The sequence below is a fragment of the Selaginella moellendorffii genome, unplaced genomic scaffold (assembly GCF_000143415.4).
Source record: "Selaginella moellendorffii unplaced genomic scaffold, v1.0 SELMOscaffold_172, whole genome shotgun sequence".
NCBI classification, from domain to species: Eukaryota; Viridiplantae; Streptophyta; class Lycopodiopsida; order Selaginellales; family Selaginellaceae; genus Selaginella; species Selaginella moellendorffii.
The window spans coordinates 64995-80131 of NW_003314432.1; the positions used below are offsets into that span (position 1 = coordinate 64995).

The 15137-nt window shown below is 43.9% G+C and overlaps 2 protein-coding genes and 1 pseudogene across 2 annotated transcripts; 1 reads left to right on the plus strand and 2 right to left on the minus strand.

The window, feature by feature from the left end:
- Window positions 1-2344: 2344 nt before the first annotated feature.
- On the minus strand, window positions 2345-4293 carry LOC112343646 (pentatricopeptide repeat-containing protein At2g35030, mitochondrial-like). The gene is made up of 2 exons (XM_024667431.1): window positions 2935-4293; window positions 2345-2728 (listed from the first exon to the last, which is right to left on the minus strand). The coding sequence occupies exons 1-2, from the start codon at window positions 4291-4293 to the stop codon at window positions 2345-2347; spliced, it is 1743 nt and encodes a 580-aa protein (XP_024523199.1).
- Window position 4294: 1 nt separating this feature from the next.
- On the minus strand, window positions 4295-6913 carry LOC9638734 (protein transport protein SEC16A homolog). The gene is made up of 10 exons (XM_024667420.1): window positions 6833-6913; window positions 6585-6771; window positions 6403-6528; window positions 6220-6354; window positions 6043-6170; window positions 5883-5988; window positions 5594-5833; window positions 5449-5541; window positions 5111-5391; window positions 4295-5061 (listed from the first exon to the last, which is right to left on the minus strand). Exons 3-10 carry the CDS (start codon window positions 6511-6513, stop codon window positions 5010-5012), a joined length of 1146 nt encoding a protein of 381 aa, XP_024523188.1. The 5' UTR covers window positions 6514-6528; window positions 6585-6771; window positions 6833-6913; the 3' UTR covers window positions 4295-5009.
- Window positions 6914-7661: 748 nt separating this feature from the next.
- On the plus strand, window positions 7662-9638 carry LOC9638735 (annotated as a pseudogene).
- Window positions 9639-15137: the final 5499 nt, after the last annotated feature.

The following is a 15137-nucleotide window of genomic DNA, read 5'->3' on the forward strand; positions in this document are numbered from 1 at the left end:
GAAGTTCATGAATAAGAAAATGAATTGACTTACCAAAGAATCAATTGCAAACAAGGCTTGAGTTATTTAATCCATACTCTTCACCATTTGGCTATCCAAAAACAGAGTACACTCCATGAATTCTTCCTTCTTCAGATTATGATAACAAATTTCCTTCTAGCTATTTTCCATTGTATCAATGAGGCTCACATTGTTTTCACATAGTGCTCCTACAAGTTGTTCTGCAAGTTGTGTGCAGGACTTCTTCCTCAACTAGCCTGAACTATGCTTTTCAGGATTATTGTTGTTTTCTGTCATTGCCAAAAGTGATTATAAACAAAAACTACAAAACATACCTTTAGGCTCTAATTCTCCATATGGAGGTAATAGTGATTGTTTTTGAAGCTCTTGGTGTCGGTAATGGTAATTGTTGAGATGTAAGTAGTGAAGACATTGATTCCTAAATTTGTCTCTGTGAATTTACAGTTTGACAGTCCTAAAGCCACTTGTCCATCATTGCATAAAGTTGATCATTGAACTTTGGTGGTAAATCAGCTTCACAATGTTGCTCTGTTGTCATGTTTCAATACTGCTTTTGCCAATAGGAACATGATATTCATATGACTTGATTTTGTTGAACTCTTTGTAGATATACTCCCAACAAGATTGGCATTGCCCAGGCAAATGGTTGACACCATGTGTCAAATAGTAGCTAAAAACTTAGTGAATGACTGGAAGTCTAAAATATCCAAAACTTACTCGGAAACTTGCTGCCAATAAATGCTTGTAGTCTTGTGCCTCTCCTAAATGTTACCTCGCTGCTGTAAGAAGAAATCATGCTTCTTTGCTTCATTCAGAGCCAGCAATTTTTAGTTGGTTTCAGAGGCTTCGGTGGAGTGGGAGCAGTAAAATTCCCCCTACTGAATTGAGAACCATCATATAGAAACTCTTGCTGACATTGAGTGGAGAACACAATCTCCAAATCGTTCAACTGCTGCTCTTCCATTCTACTCAAAACCCTAAAACCATGAATTGACATGTCAGCAATAGTGGCGGGAGGAAATAATTACCACATTAGCATTTTAACCTGCTATTGCAGGTTTCATGGTGGTCAACCAGCTGGGCTAGTTTTGAAAAACATTTAAATTGATTTCACTATCACAATGCCACCATTAAAAAAATGATAGTGACGATGACATATACTAAGGCAACGTTATTTCAAATTGCTGATGTGGCCATCACAATTTGACTGTGATAGTCACATGTGCAGTGTCTATTAAGAAATTAAGAAAACCAAAAATATAGTGCCTACATTGAAGAAATACTCAAAACTGAAGCTATAAAAGATAGGTATTGTGGAAAAATAAAGAATATAAAAATATGATGTGTGCAAATAGGTCATACACCTTGTGAAAGAATCATTTGCATGTCTGGAAACCATAAGCTAATGTGACCATCATCGTCTATTTATGCAATCAGATGTTTGGTGTTCTTTTGCAAATAGCCTGCAGAAAAAAATCTATCAAAATAAATATTTGAATTGTAAAGAATACTTGGGGAATGCATAAAAAATATGATCTTATATAACACTTTTTCTCCATCTAGCATGTCATAGAGGACAAAGTAGCAATCTATTTAAATTATAACTCAATGTAGATTGAAATCACTAGAGGATGATCCTAATGATTCAAAACAACTTGTCTCAAAAGACTAGTGCAATATTCTAAATCTGAATACCAATCCTGGATTTGGAATGATGCTAGACTGAAAGATTAAAGGGAACTGAAGAGTTGAGTCTAGTATTCCTAAGAGTTTAAGAATGATTAAGATTGTACTCCAACATGATAGTTTTGAAAATTTTCATATACTTATATTCCATGAGAAGGGAATAGTTGGTCACAAAACATTTTACAAAGTGCTAGTTGCCATTGAAGAAGCAATATTCCCTTATACTTGCTTTATAATTATTTGTGACAACAACATTATATATAAAACTCCACCCTGCAGAATAGAAAGAAAGTTTTCGAAGGGAATGGATGAGTAGGAAATGGCACTTGTAATCTTTCTTATTTCCAAATGGGAGCTAGAACATAGATTTGGATGCCTTGAGAGGCACACTCTGCTTGCGCCATGTCAAACTTCTCATCATCAAATTACTTAACTATCCTTCATTATGCATCCCTATATATCCCTATACTAATTCCTAAAGCTCTCCAAGGATTTGGTTCTTGACAGGTATGGCATTGACTTTGCGGAAGATTTGATAAATTTCCTTGTAAAATCGCCTTGCATACATGCTTTGCAAAGAGCAATCCATTCAACATAGATTAAGCCCATCATAAAAGTGGGCCAATTGTCTTTAAATTTAATTCTCTGTATCAACATCCAATGGAGCCTTCGTAAATATCAAGAATGGGCTGAGGCCCAGCGGAGAGGATAACATATGGGACTCAGAGAGGAGAACATATGAAGCATGTCGGGAGGCAATGAGGGAGATAGGATACAAGGAAGGCAATGGGAACGAGGTATCAATGACCCATCTCCACCCGCGCCTCAAACGCAAGCTTTTCACACCACGACTTCCCACTTTCAACAGGAGCTCATGATAGACTCTCACCGGCATGGTCTTGAGAATCTGGATTGCCACGCCTAGCATGGCACTGATGTGAAGCAGGAGAAGCGCAGTGCTGCTGCTCAAATTCACAACAGCAGCATTGGTCGCGTTGCTGGCTAAAGCAAACCCACTGCACTTAACACTCCAGATAGATTTCTGAAGACTCTCCTATGCCCAATCTCTGTGCGTGCCGCTCTCCATCCATGGGGGATGGGGCGGCTCACGGAATGGCTGGATATCAACGATTGATGTTTGGGTCAACACATCAAAACAGTGAAGAATCAAGTCTGAACTGCTCTGAAGATGTTTTCCAGCATCACATAAGGCAATGCATCACTCACAAGGCTGGACTGGCACGTAAATTCCGCAGCATGCATCCCTCGATTCATCTCCCCGTGGTTTTTGCATGCGGTAAGAAACGTTGCCCATGCAACTCCATCTGCTGGCAAAGGCATATTCTCTAGGACACCCTCGGCCTCTTTCAATCGCCCTAGTCGTCCGAGAGCATCAACAATGCAGGTGTAGTGGTCTTGCGAAGGATCCAATCCATTGTCAAAGCTCATTGCCGTGAAGTAGCTTACTGCTTCCTTGACGAGCCCCAGATGGCTACACGCCGTCAAAACGATGGCAAACGCTGCCTTGTCGGGGTCAAAGCCGTGAAGAAACATCGCCCAAAAGAGCTGGATCGCAGAATACGCATGCCCGGTTTGGGCATATGCTGCAAGAATCGTGTTCCAGGAGACCAAGTTCCAAGTTGGCATCTCATCGAACGCTTTCTTAGCATCACGAATATTTGCATCTAGAGCATATACCACTAGAATTGTGTTCCATGAATAGGAATCCCAGCAGCAAACCAAAGAAAACGCCCGGATCGCCTCTTTGAAACGACCTCTCTGGGCATAAACAGCGATTATCGCGTTCCATGAAACAAGATCTCTGCGTGGCATTTTTTCAAACAATTGTTTTCCTTGATCAGCATCACCGTTTTTCGCGTATGACTTGATCATAATCGTCCACGAAAGTACGCTGTGCTGAGGCATCCTATCAAACAAACTCTTGGCTTGAATCAAATCCCCATTTTGGGCATAGCAGCAGTGCATCGCCCCCCAGAGGATCGCGTTTCGGTGGACAATCTCCTGGAAGACATCCTCCGCCTCCTCCATGAATCCATTCTCCGCAAACATGACGAGCATCACCGCGCGAGTGATGCTGTTCTTCTCGGGCATGGAATCAAACGCGGCCTTCGCATCACCCACTCGCCCGCGCTGCGCGAATCCCTGCACGAGGATCGTCCACGCTACCACATTCGTCTCGGGCATCCGATCCAGCACCTCTCTCGCTCGCCCAATCTCTCCGCCGCGAGCAAATCCCCGCAGCAGCGTCGCCCACGTCTTGCAGTTCCTTTCGGGCATCACATCAAACACCGCCTTGCTTGATCCAATCCGCCCGCAATCGCCCAGCGCCTTGACCATCGCAGTGGAGGAAACTACGTCCCACACCGCCATTCGATCGAACGCTGCCTTGGCCTCCCCCGGATGCCCACTCTCGGCATACGCGGTCGCGAGCGCCGTCCACGACGCGATGTTCTTGGCCGGCAATGCATCAAATATCCTTCTCGATTCCTCCAAATGCCCACACCGCGCGTAGACAACCAGCGTTTTATCCCACCAAGACGATGCCTTGTGAGCTACGCGCGCCATGTTTTAAATCCGGGAGATTATTCGAGGTATATTCATCACAAGGCCTTTGCTTTTATTTGTTACACTGTAAAGAGTTTCCTTTCTCTAGCAACTTTAAGGACCTTCCTCGCTTCGCTCGTGGCTCCAAAGAATCACCCCAGCCAAAAAAAATTCCTCCTTCCACGACTACTACTTCGCTACACTGCTCTACCAAAATCCACCCAGCAACACTACTTGTGGAGTGTGATTTACAATTCCACCTCTTGCAAGTCGTCTCCAAACACTCCGGAGGAACTGGCAGCTTCGAATCCCACTGTGCCGGACTGTTGATGGTGGTGCCGATGAATCGAACTTTCCTGGTGTTGGTTTTGCTGCTGCTGCTCGACCATCACTGGCGGAGTGACTTCCAGAGCTGGAGGTGGCGGCAACGAGACGGTCGACGGTGCTGCTGGATAGTGATTCGAATAGAACATTGCTGGCGAAGAGCTGCTCGAGAGATGATCAGGCGTTGGCCCCGGATCGTTTCTCATATCCTGTACAAACGGCTGAGCGAATGCTCCATTCCCGTTTGAGAACGCCGTGTCGGAGACAAAGTCCGGTGCTGAGGAAGGATCCACCGAATGGTTGCTGTTGATATCTGGAGCAGCGGCAGCAGCGGCTGCAGGCACGAAAAATCTCGCTGGAGCCAAAGGCTTTGCGCTTGCCTTTGGCACCACGCCAAACAGTGGAGGAGAGTCCTATGATGTCTTGGATGGTGTTACGCTACCTTTGTTGAATGTATCGACATATCTGCAAAAACCTCGTGAGATTGGAGTGCTGGGAATGACCAAAACGGTACCTTGATCTAACGTTTTGACGTGCGCGAGCTGCGTACTGGTTACTGCTCGGAGGCATTGGTGGGATTCCACTCACAACCGGTTGCGGCCTTTCTGGAGTTGGCTGTGGTCTCTCTGGAGACATGGAAATAGGAGCGCCGTTCTCCTCCACGCGCGAGACGAGCTTGTTTGCCGTGGGAGGAGGAGCCAACGGAAGGTCTGGCGCTTGTGCCTCGGCTCCTTCTTCAACCCAGCGCTTCAGTGTCTCGTCGTATCTAAACTTGTTGCTGTTGCCAAGCTTTGCCTGCATCACATACCCGACCATCAATCAGCTAGCGCTCTTTCCAAAGCTTCTACAAACCTCCTTCGATGGTGTTTTTATGAAGCCCATCGCTCTTTGCACGAAAGAAGTAAAGACGCCTCTGTTTGGCATTCCTTTCGCTGGACTAACGATCTGATGAAAGAATACAAGTCTTAATAAGGTACACAAGAGCAAGTCGAGTTACCTGTGCAGGCCTAAAGTCAGGCTCAGAAATGCTTTTCGCTGGCATGTTGGATCTTCTCGTATTATCACTTATGGGTTCCATTGATGCTGACGAGGCAAGTGATACACTGCTTCTGCTAGAAGCTGTTGCAGGACGGTTATTAATATCAGCATTATCGGAAGCTTTCGGGGGCGAAGGGCCTATCATCTTGTGTAGACCAATATTACCAAAAAACCGTTGCACAATTGACGTCAAGCCTCCCTGGATAACAGGAAAGTGAGTATAAAAGCCCGAGTGTCTGCTTACAAACCTGAGAGTGGATACGAAGACGCTCTTCCAAGGCTACAGCCGCTTCTTTGCACACATCAGCTGCATGGCCCGCTGTTTTCAATGTTTTCAACACCGCTTGGCAATACCTTCGAAGAGAAACCTTGTGTTAACGAAGCATACAGTTAAAAATCACTACCAACCTTAAAGCTTCGTTTATCTTTCCAGCTTCAGCAAGCATCGACGCATAAATAAGCTTGTATGGCTGAAAAGGAAGTAAAATAAACTGGGAATTGCCGGTCACTCTTGCAAATTCGTACACTTCCATTCGCTGATGAAGAAAAGGTTAACAATTGTTATTGAGGACAAACACGGCTTACCTGGATAGCTTCTGGACTAGCGTACGTGCGTGGATACTTACAATGGTCGGCACCTATAAGACAAAGTCTGGCAGAAGGGGAGAAAGGCTCAAAACTAGCATTTGCAAGAAGATAGCAAATATGGGCTCCACATATCTGCAAGTTAAAACTATGAGAAACATCAAAGTGTGACCATGTATATACCTCATCTCGATGTCTCCAGAGACAATCACCAAGATGCATAATCACTCTCTCGTACCCATTAGTTCGGTTAGCTGCCATTATAGCCAGGTTTTCCTGCCATTCTTCGAGCATTCCTTCTACTGCGTCCTGCAAGTCAACATGCACTCCTTAAGCAAGAGAGTAGCTTGATAAAAGTATTTCACCTGTGTTGCACCATCTACAGCGGACGCTGGAACCGGTTGAGATTGAAGCGCTGTTACGTTCGACGAATTAGTGTTCCCTATGAACACTCCGGCATGTTGACCAGCATAAAGAAGAGATAAGAGTCCGGAGGGGAAACCCTGGTTGAAACTGACGTTGAGCCATCTCCGCTATAGTGTCGGTGTAGAACTATTAAAAACCACAAGACCATCACTAACGGTCTATACATCAAAGCTACAAGACAAGGTACCTTCTCTCCCAGCTGCCGGGCCATAAGAAGAGCACATCCCCAAAGTTGCCCGTCTTGAGCACGTAACGCCTCTTTCTGCTTTCCGGCAATCAGTAGCCTTTTCACCTCAAATGCAGTTCCCTGTCGCCAGAAAGTGTTCGTTTGTATCAACTCAAGAGAAAAAGACTGCCCAACCTGCATTTGCTGTTCGGTTGGAGTTGTCTGTAGACAGCGAGAGCCAAAAGCCCATGACTCTACATCGCGCTCCTCCTTTATGTTCTCAAACAAAGCCTCGGCTTCTTCCAAATGCCCTTTCCTGGCCAATGCTGTGACGAGGGCAGTCTGCGCAACGATCGTCTTCACGGGCATCCGATCAAACAAATCCTTGGCAGAAGCTATCTTTCCACTGCGGATGCAAAGCGTGATCATCACATTTCAAGAGATCTCGCTCTTCTCTGGAGCCAATTCGAAAATCTCTCGCGCTTTATCAAGATGCCCGTTGTCGGCATATGCCGTGACGATCGAGTTCCACGTCGAGGCATCTCGCCGGAGCATCCCATCGAACGTTCTGCGCGCTCGATTTAGATCTTTCGCCTGTGCGTAGGCCTGGATCATGATTTTGGAGGAGAAGAGCTTAGGATTCTCTATGGATTCCAAGATTGCACGGGCGTCATCGACGCTGCCGCATTTGCCATACATCTGGACGAGCAGATTCGCGAGGTATTTGTTGCGGCGGTGCTCGCTCTGCGCAATGCGGGCGTGGATTTGCCTCCCCCGTGACAGATCCCGGCAGTTCTTGAGCAGTGCTCCCCAGGAGAGCAAGCAATCCTCTGAGGTGTCTGTGGAAATCACGAAATTGGGGAAGAGCAATGCCATAAACTTTGCTGGATCTCACACGCATTCGCGATTCGCGAGGTATTCCTTGCGAGAATCCGGGCGCGACCTCCACAGCTCTTGAGAATCCTGGACGGAGAAAGAACATTCCAATCTAGCTTGGAGATCACGGCTAAGAAGAAGAAGATAAGCAAAGATTTTACTCTCTGGTGAGAATTCCTCTACTCCACTGGGCTTATAAGATTGGCTCTCTCCTCCATTCTCTATAGCAATGAATTTCCATCTCTCTTTCTTGCTCCTCGAGATACTAGTGTTCTTGAGAGCTGTCGCCCTAAATTCGCCCCTCTCCGCCCAATTCCCTCATGGCGCCAGCTCCAGTTCAACTCGCGCCGCTCTTCCACTTCGGCGTCAACACATTCACGGACTCGGAGCGTGGATCCGGCCACGAATCGCCCTCCATCTTCAACCCGGAGCGATCTAATGCGTCGCAGTGGATGGACGCGGCTCAATCCGCGGGCGCGCAGCTCGTGATCCTCACGGTCAATCACCACGACGGGTTCTGCCTGTGGCCCTCGGCCTACACCAATTTCTCCGTGGCTAGCGCGAGGAGGGAAGGGGGATGTGGTGGCCGAGTTCGTGGCCGCCGCCAGGGAGCGTGGATTGGACGTGGATGTGGCTTTTACCTCTCGCCATGGGATTTGCACGAGAGCTGCTATGGCGACACTCTTCTCTACAACGAGTTCTACTTGGCTCAGCTCCGAGAGCTTCTTACTGGGTGAGTGAGACATTCTTTGCTTCTTCTTCTTCACGCATTTTTCTTGGTGGCATGGTCACTGTGTGATATATTTGCATTTCCTCCAGCCCATCAAACGGTTTTAGCATTAGGAGCTCGCGAGCTTGTGGGCTTTTGTAGTTTTCATCTCTAGCAGCAGATGCCTTGACGCGGCATTCTGTTTTGGCGTGCAGATATGGGCCGATCTCCGAGGTGTGGCTGGATGGTGCGAAATCACCCACTGCAATGAACATGAGCTACGATTTTGAGCTCTGGTTTGACACGATTCATCCCCGGTGGCAACATCTTTTCCGACACTGGCCCCGACATCCGATGGGTTGGGAACGAGTATGGCGAGGCCGGACAACCATGCTGGGCGATGGCGAACAGATCTTCCATTACGATCGGCAGGAGCGATGGCCAGTACGTAAAATCCATCCTTCCATGAGACTTTCGTTCTCGTGAAACTCGATCCAATTCGCAACATCGACAGGTACTTGATGTCTGGAGAGAGTGCTGGAACCGACTGGCTCCCTCCGGAGTGTGATATCTCCATCAGGCCCGGTTGGTTTTGGCACAGGAACGAGGCTCCAAAATCCCTGGAGCAGCTGCTCGACGTTTTCTACAAATCATCCGCCAGGAACTGCTTGCTCCTGCTCAACGTCCCTCCAAACTCGTCGGGACTGATCGACGAATCCGACTTCCAGACGCTGGAGCGGTTTAGCTCCGCCATAGATTCCATCTTGAGCGTCAACTTAGCAGCGAATCCCTTGTCCGTGACAGCAAGCAGCGTTCGCAGCTCTTCGTTCGGGCCGAAGCAAATCCTTGACGAGCGTATGGAAACTTTCTGGGCTCCAATGCAAGGGGAGTCGACCGGCTGGATCGAGCTTGATCTTGGCAAGGTCTCAAAGTTCAACGCACTGGACATCCGAGAGCCAGTAAACATGGGACAAAGGGTCATGGAATATCTCGTCGAGGCATGCGACAGCGAGCTGGGCTGGTACCTGGTGAGCAACGGTAGCACCATTGGTTACAGGAAAGTGGATCGACTGGAAGAGGATCAAGTATGTGCTGCTCGCCTCATTCGACTGCTGATTGACGCCTTGCGGGGAGATCCATTGATCTGCTTCTTTGGTTTGTACTTCGATATGTACAACCTCAGGCACTTGTCTTCTATTTAGAAGAGAAACTACAAGAGGATATGTATATTTCATGGATACACTTTTCAGGTATGAGAAACAAGAGCCAGCCCTCTACCCTTTGAGCTCATGGAAAGTACCCTTGCATGGAGGTGGCAACTGGTTAAACTTGAGAAGTTAGCTTGTCTGGAGGACCTCCTGTTGCTCCTGCTTCCTCGCCACAAAATCACACCTGCAAACACACGTCCAAACATTGAATTTGTAGTTCTCAGATTTAAAAGCTTTGAAAATAAATTAGAACAACTTTTTGCCGAAACCGTCGGTCAACTATATGTAGTCAACGTGACGACCATTATTAAAATGTTTTTAATTTATAAACACAAAATTATTCTAAATAAATATCAACAATTAAATTATAGAATATTCAAGAATACCCAGGTATATCCTATGTTGGTTTGCTTAAGCAAACCAAAAATATAGTGCCTAAATTGAAGAAATACTCAAAGGTGTAAATGACTATAACTTAACTGAAGCCATAAAAGATAGGTATTGTGGAAAAATAAAGAATATAAATTTAACAAAATTGATATGTGTGCAAATACTAAACAGGTCATACACCTTGTGGGTGTTCTTTTGCAAATAGCCTGCAGAAAAAAAGCTCAAGCTCCTGATCCATCTTCCACAGTCATATATCATATATATTAAAGAGGCATTGGGCTCGTCACTCCAAGATAATACACCTTTCAAATGGCTAACATAAAATACCAAATGAATTTTCACCCCAGCTGGTAGCCACACTCAATAAACCACCTACTGATGTGCTCCAGCACTTCATATAGACTAGCATACCAATGAAAAAGTTTATCACTCTTCCCATTCCACAAAGGCACTAAAGTGTTCTACTGCTCATTTGATAAAAAGATCACTCGCACAAAGATAAGATCACCCACTTTATATTCCCAGAATTGGCGATGCTCATTAGCAAACTTCTCCGCTCTATCCTGAGCTATTTGCAAATTCTGTTTGCACACCACTAGAATTTCATCAAGTTCCGTAGCCAAATTAGTCACCTCTGAATCAAGCTTTTCTTAAGCATCCTTACTCAAATGCAATTCCAGCTCCACCGCTGTTTGAGGATGCCTTCCAAACATTGCAAAGTAAAGATTTAATTTGGTTTCACTGTGTTAGCTATTGTTGTAGGCAAATTGCACCAATGGAAGATATAGATCCCACTATCCCTATTTTTGATCAATGCTACAACGTAGTATATCCTCCACCACTTGATTCACATGCTCGGTTTACTCATCTGTTTAAGGATGATCTCCATTTGAGAGTTTTAGAGTCACTTGCATAGCGTTTGCAAAACTCTTCCAAAATCCACTAGTGAACTTTGAATCTCAATTGCTAACGATGTCCTCTGGCAAACCAAAATCAAGAAAGACCTTCTCCAAGTAGACCGCAACCAAGTCTAAGGCAGTGACACTCTTTTGAAGAGCCAACAACCGCACATACTTCGTTAAGCGATCCACTATGACCCATACTTGCTCCTTTTGCTTCTGTGTTTATGGCAAACAAATGATGAAGTCCATAAAGATACTACACTAATGGCTCTAAGGAATAAGTAAATGTTGCAAAAGTCCCCTTGGCTTCTCCTGTGGCACCTTTACCTATTGATAGAGCTCACATGACTTACAGTACTCAAGGATATTAGCCTTCATATTCCTCTAATAAAAATTATGCTTAATCAACTCATATATCTTCTTCCCCCCAAAATGATCAGCCTTTGAACAATCATGATAGTGGAATAAAACTTGAGTAATTAATGCATCCACCCGTGGCAAATACACATGGCCATTTTAGTAAAGAATCCCATCCACCAATGAGAAAGGTGCTTCTATCTGGGCTTGCAACGAGACCACCTCAACATCCTGAGCTTGAGCACGCTCAACTAATTGCCCAAACTTGCTAACCACCTTACTCAAATGATAATAGAACCATGTTTGTAATGTCATTACATGGCAAACACAAGATAAAGCATCTGCCACCATATTCAATTTTCCCAGATAATGCTCAATAAGAAACTCCCCAAACTCCATGAGTTTGACCATCCAATGAGCTTACCTAGTATTCAACTCTTTTTGTGTGAAAAAATATATAAGGGGTTTGTGATCTGTCAACACTGTGACCACTACACCATAAAGATAGTGTTGCCACGTCTGCAAAGTATGAACAATGAAGAGTAACTCTTACTTATATATGGAATAACGTTGCTCCGCAGGATTCAAAGTTTGACTCTCATATGCAATAGGTTGTCCTTTTTGCATGAGAACTCCTCCTAGTGCATAACCACTTGCATCACATGTCACCTCATAAGGTTTTGATGGATTAACAATGCGAAGCATTAGAGCCTTACTCAACAACCGTTTCAATGCCACAAAACTATCCTTATGTGGCTTCTTTCACTCGAATGGCACATCCTTGTGCAACAATTATATTAAAGGAATAGCCATCTCTGCAAACTTATGTTGAAATGTCGGTAGTAACTAGCCATACCAAGGAAACTGCGTAACTCAGTGTCACGAATGTGACTTCAGGTATCAAAAGTTACCTATCGGCTAGTCCTTTCGAATATTTTTTCTTTACTGCCACGACAGTAGGAGGTTAATATTGTTAAACCCTTTATTAATCCCTTTTATTCAAGTGTTAGTAAACTGGATTTTGCATCTGTACTTGGCCGGATGAGCATAAGGATGGAATTCCTAAGTGTCTATTCAGCCAAACATATTTGGCCCAGCTTTTGAGTTCTTTTTTGCTCTGTCTTGCACTGGCTTGACAAGGACCCTTGCATATTAAGATTAGTCCCTCAATATCGTTGGATGATAGCTTACCATATTTGCTAAACACCCTCACTATCATGCCCTTTGTGTTAATTTCATTTAAATCCCAAATACTATTTATAGAAAGTGTCTAGATTTGCTCATTTGGCATATCTACGGAATGTAGAGATTGTCATGAACACAATGGTGTTCATTCTATGTCCAAATTCACAATCTAAAGATATTCTATATTTAGTAAGCTTCAAGTTTGTCCCAAAGAGTAACTCTTGATACTAAGGGAGGCTTGGGTTGAAAACTCAAAGTGTGAAGGCCCATGGAGGGTTTAAGTTCTGTTTCGTGGTTATTCTATGGTAAATCACTATAGGATAAAGGGTAAAAACTATGTGTGTTATATTTTGTCTCAGAAGATATAATATGATAATTAGTTGTTCTATTTAATAGTTTATGGCTTTATGCAATACCATATGTTCTTTGTGGTTTGCTTTAGATTGGTCTCTTGGGTTTGAGACATTAGTAGAATGTTGCTGACACGTGTTTAAGCAACTTGAGTTCCTTCGTATTATTGACTGGGATTTATTTAGATTAGCTAGTGTAATGGTTAGCATGACTAAATGTTTGTTAGTCTTACCACATTCCTTCTGTTTTGTTGATTGTTGCTCGAGTTAGTTTTGATAGATTAGGATGTTATTTCCTTCAAGTGATACATTCGCGAGTATTTTGTTTATCAGTTAATAATACTTTGTATTCTTTGAGTTATCTTTAGTGAGTTGTTTGGCATGCTATTTACAATCTTTACTAATTAAGTTTTATCATTGAGTTTTTTGATGATACACTGACTATTGAATTTTGTTGGATGGTGAATCCTATGTTTCCAAAAATAATGATCTTGGTGGTTCCTGTGCTCTACTACTAGTTTATCGAATGAAAACTTACTTAAAATACTTTTGTGTTCTCATCTAAGATATATTCACTGATAATTAAGTCTCTAAGATATCATTGTCTAATAACTTTGATATTATTCATTTATTGATCTTTGAGTTTGGGCCAGTATAGGTAGATTGGCTTCAACACTTTATATGCATAGTGAAATCTTGCTGGACCCTTTATCATCCCCTTTTGTTCAAGTGTTAGTAAACTGAACTTTGCATATATACTTGGCCAGATGAGCATAAGGAAGGAATTCCTAAGTGTCTATTTAGTTGAGCATACTCGGCCCGGCTTGTTAGTTCTCTTTTGCTTTGTGTTGCACTGGCTTGACAAGAACCCTCGCGTATTGAGACTAATCCTTCAATATCGCTGGATGATAGCTTATCATATCTGCCAAACACCCTTGCTATCATACTCTTTGTGTTAGTCTTATTTTAGTCCCAAATGCTATTTATAGAAAGTGTCTAGATTTGCTCATTTGGCATATCTATGGAATGTAGAGATTGATTTGAACACAATGGTGTTTATCCTGTGTCCAAATTTGCAATCTAGTGCCATTCCATATTTAGTAAGTTTTGAGCTTGTCCTAGAGACTAACTCTTAATACTAAGGGAGGCTTAGGGTGAAAGCCCAAAGCATATGTTCCTCAGAGGGGGGGGGTTCCAAATGTATAGTAGGGATAGTGGGTAGTGGGTAGGTTGGGCATAACTAACTAACTTGAGGCATAGTATAGCTCCTGCTTGCGTGCCTGTCCTTGTTCTACGTCCAGCTTGGTTTAAGCCCAAGTTCCATTCAGAAAAAGATAAGTTTCCTCTCCTGGTATGTACACACACCTTAAAATTCTGTGTTTTCATTCTTTCCAGGTTGGAGTGATAGTGCGCATAGTTTCGCAGTTTCTTTGATTATTCTTCCAAGCTTTAGATCTTTGGATCGGAACCTTGTTCAGGGGAATTAGATGAAAAAGTTCAACTTTAAAAAAGAGACTATTACATGCTAGCTAGTGGAGTACCCATGTCCTTGCGTTAGGCCACCAGTATGCCGAAATAGTGCCAAACTCCGTTTGGCTCCATTTTGTGTGCTAGTCCTCACATTGGGATGTTGGTTGCTCCAAAACTATTCCAAGTCGCTCCAGGCTTCTATCCCTTCACTCCTTGGGCTATATGCTTGGGAGTTGCTCCATGGTCTGGTTTCATCACTCCTTGGCTCCATGCTTAGGAGTTTGGCACTGTTCCTTCGTTTAGTGGCCCAAGGCTCTGAACCTCGGGTTCCACACCATTATCCTTTGGACACGTGGCATGTGACATGTGGCATGTGTCACGTGGCATAAAGAGGGTTTAGGTTCCGCTTCATGGTGTTATCCTATAGTAAATCACCATAGGATAAAGGGACAAAACCACATGCACTACATTGTGTAAACAACTCTAACTACTTGTCTACAATAATCTATTTAAACCTTACCAATGGGTTTGGTTTCTTTGCTCATAATGGCTAAGGCCTTTAACTTCTCTCTCTATATCTGTGCGGGTAGGGGTGTATCACACTTTTGTAAGCTAGGTGACACCTAGAGCAACAAGGGTGGGTAACTCCATTAGTCATTTCCTTGTCAGTGACGGCCAAAAGATGTTTGAGGTTGTAGGGCATCCGCGTTAAACAAAGAGGTTACTATCACTCATTTAAATTGGCACATTTCTCACATAGTGTGAATTCGTGCCTCTTCGGGCTTTGTTTTGGATGCCGCTTGTCTCTAGAAGTGCTCTGGTCCTAGGCTTTCCAAAAATACCAATAGCGCCTTAATATCAATCTACATCAATGACATA

Bases quoted from the DNA above. Each gene is read 5' to 3' on its own strand.
- LOC112343646 (XM_024667431.1), bottom strand. From the start codon at position 4,293: ATGGCGCGCGTAGCTCACAAGGCATCGTCTTGGTGGGATAAAACGCTG. The intron at 2,729-2,934 runs GTGAGTGATGCA...TGGAGTGTTAAG, and splicing joins TTACGTGCCAGTCCAGCCTT to TGCAGTGGGTTTGCTTTAGC.
- LOC9638734 (XM_024667420.1), bottom strand. From the start codon at position 6,513: ATGCTCGAAGAATGGCAGGAAAACCTGGCTATAATGGCAGCTAACCGA. The intron at 6,171-6,219 runs GTAAGCCGTGTT...TTTCTTCATCAG, and splicing joins CTAGTCCAGAAGCTATCCAG to CGAATGGAAGTGTACGAATT. The intron at 5,062-5,110 runs GTACCGTTTTGG...AGGTTTTTGCAG, and splicing joins CGTCAAAACGTTAGATCAAG to ATATGTCGATACATTCAACA.